General features: G+C 46.0%; 1 protein-coding gene across 1 annotated transcript in view; it reads right to left on the reverse strand.

The window, feature by feature from the left end:
* The window catches only part of TAF4 (TATA-box binding protein associated factor 4), a 40,190-nt gene extending 30,522 nt beyond the window's left edge, over positions 1 to 9,668 (reverse strand). Inside the window, exons 1-2 of the mRNA XM_068150050.1 lie at positions 9,336 to 9,668; positions 6,297 to 7,385 (exon numbers count right to left, since the gene is read on the reverse strand). Coding sequence (XP_068006151.1) covers positions 6,297 to 7,385; positions 9,336 to 9,651 — 1,405 coding nt within the window. The 5' untranslated portion in view covers positions 9,652 to 9,668. The remainder of the gene's footprint in view (positions 1 to 6,296; positions 7,386 to 9,335) is intronic.
* Positions 9,669 to 13,201: the final 3,533 nt, after the last annotated feature.

The following is a 13,201-nucleotide window of genomic DNA, read 5'->3' on the forward strand; positions in this document are numbered from 1 at the left end:
CAAGCAGGTATCTTCCCTTTGCTAAAACCCAGGCAAGGCTAGTATCAGCCTTTTCAAATGCATTCCTGAACTACTTCATACATTTTTTAGGATTCTATTTACATGCCATTTCCCCAAAGAGCAAAGACAAACAGTAATAAGACTTTTTATACACTGAAACACTTCATTTGAGGAGAGTTTGTGATACCTACTCATTTGTGTCGTATCAGTGCCCAAAACTGTTGCTCTTCCACCTCAGACTGCTAACACTGCAGCAGCATCCTATGTTATGAAGTGATTCAAGTCCTGGGCAGCATCCAAGTTTGTGGTCCTCAAACCAAGACGTTGCATATTAGAAGTAACCCACATATAGTCAGAGAGGGAAAATTTGTTTAGCTCACTGAATACAGAAACATCAAGTAACTCCCAGAGTAGCAGAGTGAAAAATGGCTCAAAAGAAATAAGTCACTCACTCCTGGTCATTGACCAACAACCTTGATCCTAAGCCCAGTGATACCCAAAAACCCCAGAAAAACCACAATTTGAAGTGCAGACAAGCACATGAAGCAACTCTGTACATGCACTTCCAAAGGCTGCTGAGAACCACAGTGTTTTCCACAACAGAACTGAATAATATGAAAAGTTATCAGCTTTCATAGCTTAACCAAATCCCCATTAGATCCCATCACCTCAAGGGATACTTATCAGATATGCAAAACACCTCACGACAATCACTTTAACCAAAAAAAAACCCCCACCCCAAAACACCAAAACAAACACACACCCCACCACACAAGTTCTGTTACACAGCTCTGAGTGTCTCACGTTCTTTGGGTTCAAAGCTAATCGTGCAAGATTCCTCACTTATGGAAGTTGCAATAAGAACAAACACAACTCCCAGTCTGGCGACATATGGTAGATCTGATGTGGCAGATTTCAAACAAAGCAAAATGTTCCTTTTGCTGATCTGAACATAAAACCTACCCCTCACCCAGAAGGGCTCCTCAGAAGAATCCACAGTTATCTTTCAGAAAGAGAGACAGAACTTTATGTGCCAAGTATGGGACTTCTGAGCTCCAGTCTTGGCAAAATATTGATTCCCTCATGGCCTTGGGCAAGTCAGAACTTCTCCAACTTGCTCTTTCCCCCAGCTCTAAAACTGAGTTCATACTACTTTATTTACCAACCACACGGGCATGCTGCAAGGATTAAGTTTTGTAAAATGCTTTGAGAGTAAAGCATACTCTAAGTACTACAAGAAGCTCCTATTAACATTGTACATTACAGGCATTATTTTTAACAAAATAGAGCCATGCCAACACAGTTAACAGGCATAATATTGGCAGCATATGCAACATACAGGGAAACTATAATCAGGATATGTTTGAACTCGCTTGCTAGTCAATGAGAAATAGAAACAAGTACATTCCACTACTTCATACTATTTCTTCTGTTCCTTTCTACTTTTCTTTAAATCATGAAGTATGTAGATTTCCTTATTTAGGTATATTCCTGGTTACTTCAGGCACTTCCAGGGTACACGCTTCAAGTACAAAGAAACCAAAAGAATGCTGCATGTAGTATGGAAACGAAAGGTAACTCAAATTAGTTTATGATTAAAAGATAGTGTGATTCTTCTCAGCCTGACACCCTTCTCTTCTGCCTGACAGCCCAGCACTCCAGCTCATTACTGAAGGAAACTGAACTACTCCTGCAGAAACTATTTTTCAACTATGCCAGCTCTAAAAGGTTATGACTGCTCAAGTCTAAAGGACCTGAACTCATGCTTTAAATTATGCATTCAGGTAGGTTTCCCCTTCCCAAAGCTGCTACAATCAAAGGTCTAAGTTAGAATCCTTTTTTAGGGACAAGGTAAAAAACACTGATTTCTATAAGAGTTAAGCTTCTGCTTAACACAACATGAAGTTTCCAGCCTCTAAGGCCCTAAAGATAGCCTTGAAGGTCTGAATAGATATGGTATATCTTCCTAGGTCTGCAGAGTACAGCAGCAGTGTCCTCCCAAGACTTTCCTTCTAGAAAGAACCAACAGTAAGTTTCAACTGCAGTTGAGAGGTCATTTGTATCAGTTCTGAATTCTGGAACACTTGGTTTAAAGTCAGGAAGGGGCCCATCATGTAGTCATCACAGAAATGGCATGTGAGACACTCTCACGATTCAGTAATTATAGAACAGAATGAAATAACCATTTAGGTTGGAAAAGACCTTCACAATCATTAAGTCCAACCATTAACTGCCAAATCCACCACTAAACTGTGTCCCTCCACAGCACATCTACATGTTTTAAATACCTGCAGGGATGGGGACTTCACCACTCCCCCAGGCAGACAGTTCCAGGGCTTGACAACCCTTTTGGGAAAGAAAATTTTCCTAATATCAAACCCAAACCTCTCCTGGCACAACTTGAGACCTAGTCTCATCCCCTGTCATCAGCCACTGGCAGGTTCAACTGAGTTAGATGGAAGTAATAACAAAGATTTATTATCATTATTTAAAACAAAGTATAGCAAATCTTTGCTAGCAGTTCTACTACAGCTGCATTCCTGCTAGTAGGAATACTGATCATGAGTGCAGACATAAAAATAATCACAAAAAGACAACCTATCCTCCTAGCTCCTGTCTTCAAGTCCAACTGAGTGTCATAGGATCTTGTTTATTCAGGAAAAAAACGTTAATCTTTAGGATCAAGCTAACGAATTTTCTTAAGTACTAACATTCACTCAGCAGGTTAAAAAAGGAGGAGAGATACAGGAAAAAGGAAAGGTTTCTAGATTTCAGTTTCAACTAAACTAGCAGAGAAAACTGTCCAGATGTACCAACTCTATCTTGTCCTTACCGTGTACCTACAGCACTCTCTCCAACCTCCTCCTTTCTTTAAACAGGCACCTGAAACACTTAGTATGAGATGCTGGTACATAAGCATAAATCAGGAGAGAGTAACAACAAAGCATCTGCAAAAAAACAGAAACCAAAACTTTGAACCCTCAAGCTGACAATACTGCTAAAGAATGCACAGGCATTGGTTTTGAAATTACAGCATTGCTGGAGAAGACAGTACTTGGAGCAGTGTTTTTAAAGTACACAAGTTTTGTCATTTTACAAGATGATTCTACCATGTGTCAACAATGACCTCTAAATGCTTAATCAACTCCTACATGGCAAAAGACTAATCTCGGGACACAATCTCAGCAACAATTTTTCTGCAGGCTTTTATCAGCATCTGTAATAGCAAAACACTGACTTAATGCTTTAACAAATTCACCAGTTTTCCTACCTCTTATCACATTATTGTATACAACACAATTCACCTTATTTCTTGAAGTACTCAGAAACAAAGAACTCCATACAGTTTCTTTTCAGTCACAAAGATGTTGCACCTTTACAGCAGCCCTGTATAAAGGGAAACTTGTGCTCATGCCCCCTAGAAAAATCACCTGAATATTTTTATATCTGCTCAGATATTTTGGACCTTCACTACATGGATCTGTGCAATTGGACCACAAAGTTCCAAACATGGACTCCTGAACAAAAAACTAAGCACAGCAGTCCTCATCCTTAAAGATGTCAGTTGAGGGAAACAATTATTACTGGGCAGATACTCTGAGTAGTCCCATCTCTTTGAGAAGCAATATACCAGAATCCAGTAAGGTCAAAACAACAAGGGCCCATTAGCTCTTCAAACACCTCTAATTTGGTCAGCCCATGTTTGTTGCACAACAGCCTTGATGCAATACAAAGCATAATTCTAAAAGTAATATATTTTAAAGAGCATTGATTGAGCTTATTTTCCACATGCTCTTTTTAAGAGAACATCTGAAACCGTTCAAGGTTTCCAATTTTGAAGTCCCAGGTTAATAACACTGACATTTTATATCCTGCTTTCCATACATGTGAAACTGTAACTATTTTGGAGAGCTCGAAGCAGTAATTCAGGGTAAGAAAATAACTATGGAATGTATGCTGCCTATTGGTCAAACCTTCCACCAAGAATTTCCTTGCCAAGTGTTTGTAAATCTTGGTGTAAAAAGTGACACGTGCAGTGTATGAGCTCAAGCTATTTTGAGCACCATGTTTTGCAAACTCTTATCAGCACACACTCTGAACTTTTTAAAACAAACTTATGACTGTAGGTTTGATGCCTGCGGTACACGCAGAGCACACAAGCACTGCAGTTGCAGCTTCACGCTACCAAACTGCCTTTAAAAGTCCAGCCTGTGACACTGTAATTTGAAATACAACTTCAAAAGCAGTCACCTATTCTCCTCTCACTATGGATGCAGATGCACTCTACCAAGGATTAAAGCAGATGCACTTGGCTGCACTTTCAGAGGTGCTCAGCCCTTGCATCTCTGAGATTTTTGTAAGAACTCAATGCTTTTCAGTATTCCGTAAGAAATGCTTTATGCAAAACAGAGTCAAGTTGGCTACTTTTGCACAGTATGAAAACATAAACCAAAGTTTAATAATCTATTCCACTAAACAAAAGACCTTTGCAATATTAAGTCTGCCTTATCATGCAAGAACTCAATTTCTATGTATTCACTCATGTATACTTGATCATTTAGAGAGTCATGCTACTCTTTTGAAGTTATAAACATGTTTTAAAGCGTAAGACAGACAAGAAAAGTGCTTAATAAAAAACCTCAAGTGGTTAGAACCTATATTGTTTTGCTTTGATCTATCAAGACCTCCAAAGGAGCAATTTATGGCCCAATTATGCTTAAGGACTGGCAACACTGCTGCTAAGAGTAACACATTTCAGCATGCTATGGCAGTTTGAAAACATCAGCTACCTGGAAAAAAGGTCCCACTGGACTCAGCAGTGGCATTTTGCCCATAATCAGGTCTATAATGCAGTATTAGTGAACATGTAGGTACACATGGCAATAGACTGCAAGCCTGAAAAATCCTTTGATACTCTATGGCAATAAATAAATATGTAAGGTTTTTCCAGCCTATCAGTTTAGTAGCTCCAAACTAATCATTGGGATTCACAGTCTGAGGTTTACTGCTGTTTTTCAGATTAGCAACACCTGTCATTCAAATTACTCATACAGGGAATAATCTTCCATACAAAAAAAAGCAAACCACTGAGGAATATTTATGCCAGCTAGAACTTTGATACACAGGATGCCTGACAGGCTGCATCAAACCACATGGCATCATCTCCCATAGATAGTGCATCACACAAGGAGATGGTGTGTGGTGACACAGTGCAGTTCCTTGTCTGCCATAGGTGACAGGTGCTTTAAGGCTGGTTGGGAGTTTCAACAGATGTATTCTCACTAAGACCAGCTGAAACAGATGATACACAACCATCACTGATCTCACTCAGTACTAGCAGCAAAATACACTTAGGTGCTCTCTGTACACTGCCCTGAAAACAGTGAACAGTATCAGTACAGCTATTATTCTATGCTATTAAAAAGATAGGAAACTATGTGTAGGTTCACACAAGTATTTTCAGTTAAAAATGAAAGTGGATACAAGTACAAGCATGGTTAAAAATAACAGCAAATTTATAACCTTAAACCTTCAAATCTAGGATATTTATACAGGGACAGAACAGCTCTTAGAAAAGAAATGCTTCTCATCCTGCTTTTTACTCACCCACTGAGCTCAGGACTAGATTTCTTGTCCAGAGATGCTCAGCACTAAGCATGAGAACTAGCTACTACAAAAGCTGCAACCCCAGACACAACAGGGTGAGGTAAGGACATAGGAAGACTGCCTTTTGTATCAGAGCTCCAGTGACTAAAACGTTGATCATAAGCTTCATATCTGTGAATTTTTAAGTCAGACCTTGAAGGTATTTAAAGCAAAAGAAGGTAGTTTCCTCGTGCTGTATCTGCTGCTTCTCTATTCAGCAGCACTCTGTGGTACTGGGGGCATGCAGGGACAGAGAGGGAACCGAACAGCATGGGAAGGTTACACGAACTACTGACAAACCCCCCTGCAACGTCACAATGCCTTACGTAAAAACGCAATAGCAGTGTTGATTTGACAATATTCCATTGTCAGGCTTTGGCAGTTTGCAGCTTCATCTGCACTCACAGCTTAACAATGACACCAGGCAGAATGATTTTCAAATTGTTACCACTGAAAAGACTTTTTGGTCACCCAAAATGATACACTAAGTAGCAGAATGCTACTAGGCTACTGCTCAAAACCAGACTATTCTTATTGTTAAATCCGAGGTCTTTTCCACAATTCACCATCAAACAGCAAGAAATCATACATGGATCCTTCCTTCCCTGCCAGGAACACACTTCCAAAACAACGCCCCTCAATCCTCTTACCTGGTGGCAACTGAAAATTCTGAATGTTAGTTGGGTTCTGAGGTGGCTGAGGCAAACGAGGTGCTAAAACTGTAGGAGTCAAAGTTGCTCTGATTCCACTTGTAGTTGCTGTTGGAGTCCGTGGCAGAGTTTGTGCCACTGTATTGGCAGTGCCTTTAGCCATTCCTGTAGGGGTGCCCGGAGCTGCAGGAGGTATCCCACCAGGATTGGGAGCAACATTGGAGAGCCCAGCTTGCATAGTTTGCCCAATAATCATATTACCCCCTGTAGTACTAGGCTGGCCACCAGTAGCCAGCGTCTGCTGCTGGGATACTGCCTGGACTATAGTTTTAGGAGACTCAGATTTGATGACCTGTGCGGTGGGAGCTGCTGGCACAGTGGAGCCAGACTGGCTGTTCACAAGTGATGTCTGGAGGGAAACTCCAGATCCCACAGTGGCTGTAGCAACAGCAGGAAAACTCCCCACACTGATGGTTGAATTGATCACAGTATTGCTCCCATTTTGAGTGGCTGCACCAGCTGCAGCTACTGTGGGTCCTGCTGTGTGAATCGGTGGCCTCACAAGCGTCACCGTAGGAGCCCCAGTTCCAATGCTTGGTGGTGGCTGCGAGGAGATAACTGTGGGTGAGGAGGAAGATGCAGAGGACACAGCAGTATTAAGGAAAGAAGTCTGGATGACAGTGTTGGAAGCTGATGGCAAAACAGCATTAACAGTACTTCCTTTCCCCACAGATCCAGGTCCATTGTTAACAAGAGGGGCCACAGCAGGTGCAGAAGCAGGGTTAGCAGTCACAGGAGTCCCAGAGAAAGCAGCACTTCCTGTATGGTGAGAGTTCATCACCACATTACTCCCATTCAAAGTTTGCACTGTTGTGGTCCCAATCTTGCCATTCCTGGTGGACAAGGCAGTTGCCATGGTGCTGATAACCACCGATTTGCCCTGACTGAGGGTCCCTGGAGCAGCAGTGACTTCAGAACCTCCTGCCGCTGCAGTGGTGGTGCTGGTGCTCGTTGTGGTGGCTCCATCCAGAGCTGATGTCTGGGACCTGGTGTTATGATTAATAACACCCCCTTGCACTCCTCCTGCCCCTGCAAAACAACAACAAGGTTAAACAGAGAGAATAAGCAGAAAGAGTAGTCTAGTGAAGACAGAATGTTCTCCCTCATCTTCTCTACCTCCCAGGCTGCCTGCCTGGAGCCAAGAAAATGGGACAGAGTATGAATTGAAGATGGCTTTGAAGACATTATCTTGAAGCCTCCAATGTCCCTTCAAAGACTGGCATACTCAATATTAATTGTAACACCCCTGCTTTCAGCACTACATAAGACAGAACAGGGAAAACAGAATTGATATGAAGCAAGGGAAGGGAGAAGGAAGATCATCTTAGACCTCTTCCCCATTCTAGAGCCTGACATAACATTTAGCAACAGGACTGCAACTGCAAGGAGGGAAAAATGGCAATGGAAGACACATTAATAAGACATATACACTGTGTCCAGCACATGTTACCCTCCGATTCTTTCATCTCCTACAGAGTAAGTCAGTTAGATCAGCAGGCTCAACAACAGCAAAACACGAAAACGTGAAAGGAAAGAAAAACGTTGGCCTGGCAAGATAAGAAGGCCTGGAGTAGGTTAACCAGAAGACCTCTCCCCTTTATTACAGAATTTATTCTTCTGGACCTGAAGTTCCCACAGCCAGAGATAGTGGAAAACAAACAGATAAATAAGCAAGCAAAGCTGGTTTTGAGAAGGGACAAGATGATGTAGCTTCTTGTCCTGAATAATCTTCATGCCCCTTGATGAGGCCTGGTGTTATCACAAGTACAATCACATACAGTCCAGGTCTTGGTCCTAAGGAGACAGAAATGGGAAAAGAATAGTGACAGACAGATATTGAGATGCATCTTATAAGGGTTAAGGAGATTCTCCTGGAAGAGCTGCATTAACCATAATGGAAGGTCTGTAACATCTTCTTACACTTCAGCAACAAGAAAGAAAGCAAAAAAAAAAAGGTGGGGGGGGAGGGGAGGAATTGCAGAGAGATTCTGGGGAGACATATTTTTTTTTTAAATTCCCCTGAAAAACAGCTTTCCTCCATTCTCATGTAGTGAGCCCTCAATCTCAGGCTTCACACTATCCCCCTGCAGCCTTCACGACACGAAGACAGGGAATATTCCCAGGCTGGTAACGGGGCGATGGGTGGGTGGGAGAAGACACTGTACGAGGTGGGGTGTTGTGGCCTGAATTTTCCCCCTTCCTGGGACCTGGTGTTGTGACAACACCCCCTTGAGGGCAGAGGAGGAACGGGAGGTGTTGAATGCCCCCTCCGAGCCCCTTGAACAAGGGAAGGGGTGGGGGAGGAATATCCAGGCAGGCAGATATGGGGGGGAAGCATTTTGAGGGACTTCCTCCCCGTGAAATCCCCCCTCGCTTCCTCCTCTACAGGAAATAGGTGTCATGATTAATAACACCCCCTTGCACTTCGGCAACAGAGAAGGGGGAGGGGAAGGAGCATTTACACAGACAGCTAAGGCGGCATTATTAAGAGGGAATCCCCCCCATAACCTCCGTCCCTGGGAAGGGAAGGGGAGCCGTCACAGACGGCATGGCAGGCACAGCCATTACCAAGGGGGTGGGCTCTGCCTCCCTCAGCCCCCGGGATTAAGAGAACCCCCTTACTCTCCGGCAACAAGGGCAGGAAAAGAAGAGGGGACCGGCAGAGTCACGGACGGGCACTGCCGGCTTGTTTAGCGGGGAGGCTGCCCACACACATGATAAAACACCCTCTAGTAAGCAGAAGCGAGGAGGGAAAATAAAGGGGAGGGAGCAGAGGCGCGGATACACACCGAGGGGGCATGATGAGGGGAGGCTCTCCCCCATATGATCGATACCACCCTTTGCACTCCCGCTCCTGCCAGAACGAGGAGAGAGGGGAAAGGGGGGAAAGCAGTGAGGGAAGGAGGCAGCCGGAGCTGGGGAGTGGGGGGAGGGGAGGGCCCCTCTCCCCTCAGAGCCCCCCACCCCTGCCCATGTTACCTGCTTTTGTGATCTCTGGGGCACTCAGTCCCATCTTGCTGCTGCTGCTGCTCTCTGTTTGGGCATTAGCATTGCCTCCTACTACTACTCCTCCAGGGCTAGGGCTAGGGCTGCTGCTGCTACTGCTGCTGCTCACAACATGGTTCCCCAGCAGCCCCCCAGCGGCCCTCAGGGGCTCCTGCGCCTTGTGGTGCTGGTGGTGGTGGCCGGAGGCCGCCAGCTGGGACTCCAGGGAGCCCACCAGGTCGCTCACCACCTTCTCATCCACCTCCGTGTTCAGGAAAACCTCATCCAGCAGATCCGAGCCCGCCGCCATCTTTTTTTTGGAGGGTTCCTGTGAGCTGCTCCCTCCTCCCCCCCCTCCCCTTTCACTCCTCCCTCCCTCCCCCCACCCCACACACACACTCGGCTCCCCCAAACTGCGCAGGCGCAAGCGCCCAGCCTCACATCACCGGCCGGAGAGGGATTCCGCCCGCCGCTGATTGGCCGCCGGCCGCCTATAAAAGGCAGGGCAAATGGCTGCGAACTCTTAGTTAAGGAGTCGGGTGGCAACGGTTGGGCGGCTGCGTGGCGAGGCGGCCGGGGGTGGGCGAGAAGAGGAGCGGGCGGCGCAGGGTTGGCGGGCCGCGGCTGTGGGAGCGGGCGAGGCCGAGGGAGCGGCCGGCGGAGCCGCGGGGGCGGCCGCTTTTCTTTGTCTGCCTCGGCCCAAAATGGCTGCATGTTTCCCTGCTGCTCCCTGCGTCCGGGTCTCCCCCGCCAGCGCGAGTCTGAAGGGCGCCCCACACCTGTGCCAGCTGCGTGTAACTGATCCACCGGCTGAGAGGGGGGGAGGAGGCGGAGGGTAGCCGGGCCCCACGCCCAGCCTCGGGCGGGGGCAGCGGGGCGAGGAGGAGCGCGCCGGCCGCTGCGCCTTGCTCAGCCGCTGACAGAGGCAGGCTGGCCCGGAGCGCTGCCCGCCGCGAGGGCTGCAGCCCCTCGATGTAGCCCCGCCGACCGAGCCGCGGAGGCGGGAGCCGCCCGTCCTGTGTCAGGCGCGGTCGCCGCAAGCTTGCCTCAGCGGCCTGAGCAGCCTGACTCAGCACGACGGGCCGCGGGGAGGCCGAGGGGAGCCCCGAGAAGGGCGGGCGGCTGCGGTTTCAGCACTAGGAAGGGAAAGAGGAAGAGGAGAGGGGAGGGGAGAAAAGAGAGGGAGACGACAATTTTAAACGGTCCACTCGCAGCTCCGAGCCCGGCACAGCAAGGCGGGGGCCCTGCCGCGCCGGGGACGATCCCCGCCTGTGTGTCAGCGTGCGTTACACCCCCGCTGCCGCTTAACCCTTGGGGGGGAGAGCCGTGCTGCTGCAGAACGGCACCGAGGCGGGGTGCACTCTGCGCCGGCTCCAGGGCTGCCCCCGCGTCCCTACCGCGCCGGGGTTGGGCCCGGAGCCTCAGTCGCGACTGGAGGGGTGCGGCCGTGTTCAGCCGGGCGCTGGCTGCAGGTGGACACGTCTTGCTCAGTGCTGGCCTTATTGTAGGGAGCTGCACTTTGACCTTATTGTGCAACCATCATAAAGGAAGTAAATATAGTTAAAGTAAAAATACAACCTGCCTTTTAATAAATGCTCTCTTTTGCCAGGCACTGTTTCTCCTGAAAACTGAACTAATGGAACAATATTAACTGAAAGATAAATCGTAGCATGTGGTAAGCTTTAAAGGGGTATGAAGCTTAAAATAGCACCTCTTATTTCAGTATTATAAAATAAGCTTTGCTCTTACGTATAGGGAATGGGTGGAATTAAAGGCTAGAGCTGTGTTGCAGTGGAATCAACTCAGCACCTGCTAATGTCCTGGCTGATGATGGTCAGAGAGGACTGGCCATGACTGAGGGCTCTGGAGGTGGAGACTGAAGCATAAGAGCTATGAGTTACCTGTGAGAGGGATTGCTTTAAATAGGTCAGAGACAAAGTATTCTGTACTTAGAGTTGCCCAAACATGGGTGTCAACGCTTCCTGCATTACGTATTTGTGGTGATCGCCTAACTTGTAGTACTGTAAGGTGAATTAAATTGCTCTGCTTGCTAGCTGGCCCCATGAGCAGTGGGAATGGTGCTGAAGTACTGCCCCACACCTTGTCCTGTCCCAGATAGTTGAGTGTGTCAACAAGGTTAAGCTGTTCACCAAAAGCTTGCAGGTGAAACAGAAAAACTGGCAGGTGTATGTTTTTAACATACAGGCCTCAAATAATAGGGTGAGTAAGTGTCTTTAAATTAAAGCTCTTAGAAATTCAGTCTGTGGTAAATGGATGTTACTGTTCTTGATTCTCACATCTTTCACCTGCAGTAGACTTGAGCTGCTGAATAAAAATTATAATGCTGAGCTTTTCTAAGGCTTGGATCACTTCACCAGGTGGCATCACTAGAAGGGGTGCCTCAGTCTTCTGGGAAGTTTTATGTTAATCTTTTGCTCTCCAGTATTTTGTACTCTACAGCATTTCTCAGTCATCACTTGAAACTCAAGTGGAGTGAAACAAATTACTTTTAACTTCCATTTAATCATTTTTTCCAAATTACAATGCTACCAAGTAGCTGCAGTTTTACAGATACCATAGGTCCTGTCGCCTGTGTCTTAGAAGGCAGGAATGCTGCTTCAAGCACTGTTGTCCCAACCAAATTGCTGCCACAGTGGAGCTGCTAGTTTTAGCTATGGTGAAATTCTATCAGCAACATACCAAAGATCTATCTAGAATAGAAGTCTGGTCACATTCCCTAAACAGGGGAAGAGTTACTCTACATTAGCTGCTTACATGATTTATTAAGGACAGAAAGCTAGACATGAGCTAAAACAGCTTAAAGGTGCAAAGTGGCTGCAAGTCTGTTGTTCAGGGTGTTTAACTCGGAGCACAGCCCATTGCTGGGCCATGGTGTCTCAGGAGGGATGGAGGAAGCGGGTCACATGAGAGATGAGATTATCAAGTGGTAGCAGTAGCCACTCTGCAGAGGCAGGGCAGCCTGTATCTTTCTACTGTTTGCATTCTAGGACAGTTTGGGTGTAGTTTGCAGTTGCATATTAAACTGGAAATAAAACCCTAGAACTTGTCATATCCTTGTTCTGATGCTCTCAGTAGTGTGCCATATGGTGTAGCTACCATATTAGGTAAACAACTTCACCAAATTACAAGAGTAACTGAGGTTCATTACAACTTGTGCATTATAAGTGTGTAGGATTCATTGCTGAATAATTTATCTTTTCATGCTCTGCCTCTTGTCTGATGCTGGAAGTGACTTCCTAGACAGGATTGTCAGGACTGGCATCATGGCTCTACTGTATTGCTCACCTGGTTTAAATGGTATAAACCCCCAATTTGCATAAGAATTCTGATAATGGATTACTGGTAATTGTTGATGTTGGTGTAGAATGTACAGACTCAATGCATGGTGAATGCTGTATTTCACCTATCAGCAATTACATGGAAAGATCTTGAATGTTACAGGCATTTGTGGATTCACTCCAGTGTCAAAGTGTAGAAGCTAGCAGGAGCTATACAGGAAAAGGGGGGGACTACTAGTTCTTTGAACCTGCTCCTTTTAGTATATTATTTAAAGCACATTTTCCCCCCTCTCTGTAGATGATGGCATAGAGGCTGTGTCTCAAGATACAAGTGGAAATGCAGTTATTTCCATGTGTTTTCTAAAAATGTGTTTAGCCTAGAATTCATTACAGGAACCCCTGACAGAGATGACAGCAGTATGAATTATGGTGATAAGGGACATATCAGAGGTTCAGAGGTTTGTGGGAAGGAAAGTCTGTACGCAGCTCCTATGATTCTTAATACTATACTCCTATGAGTCAGAATACTAAAGTCCCATCAATAAAGAGATGAAACACTGA

Source organism: Melanerpes formicivorus, unplaced genomic scaffold, assembly GCF_026170545.1.
Source record: "Melanerpes formicivorus ecotype bairdi unplaced genomic scaffold, bMelFor1.0.p_v2 SCAF_19, whole genome shotgun sequence".
NCBI classification, from domain to species: Eukaryota; Metazoa; Chordata; class Aves; order Piciformes; family Picidae; genus Melanerpes; species Melanerpes formicivorus.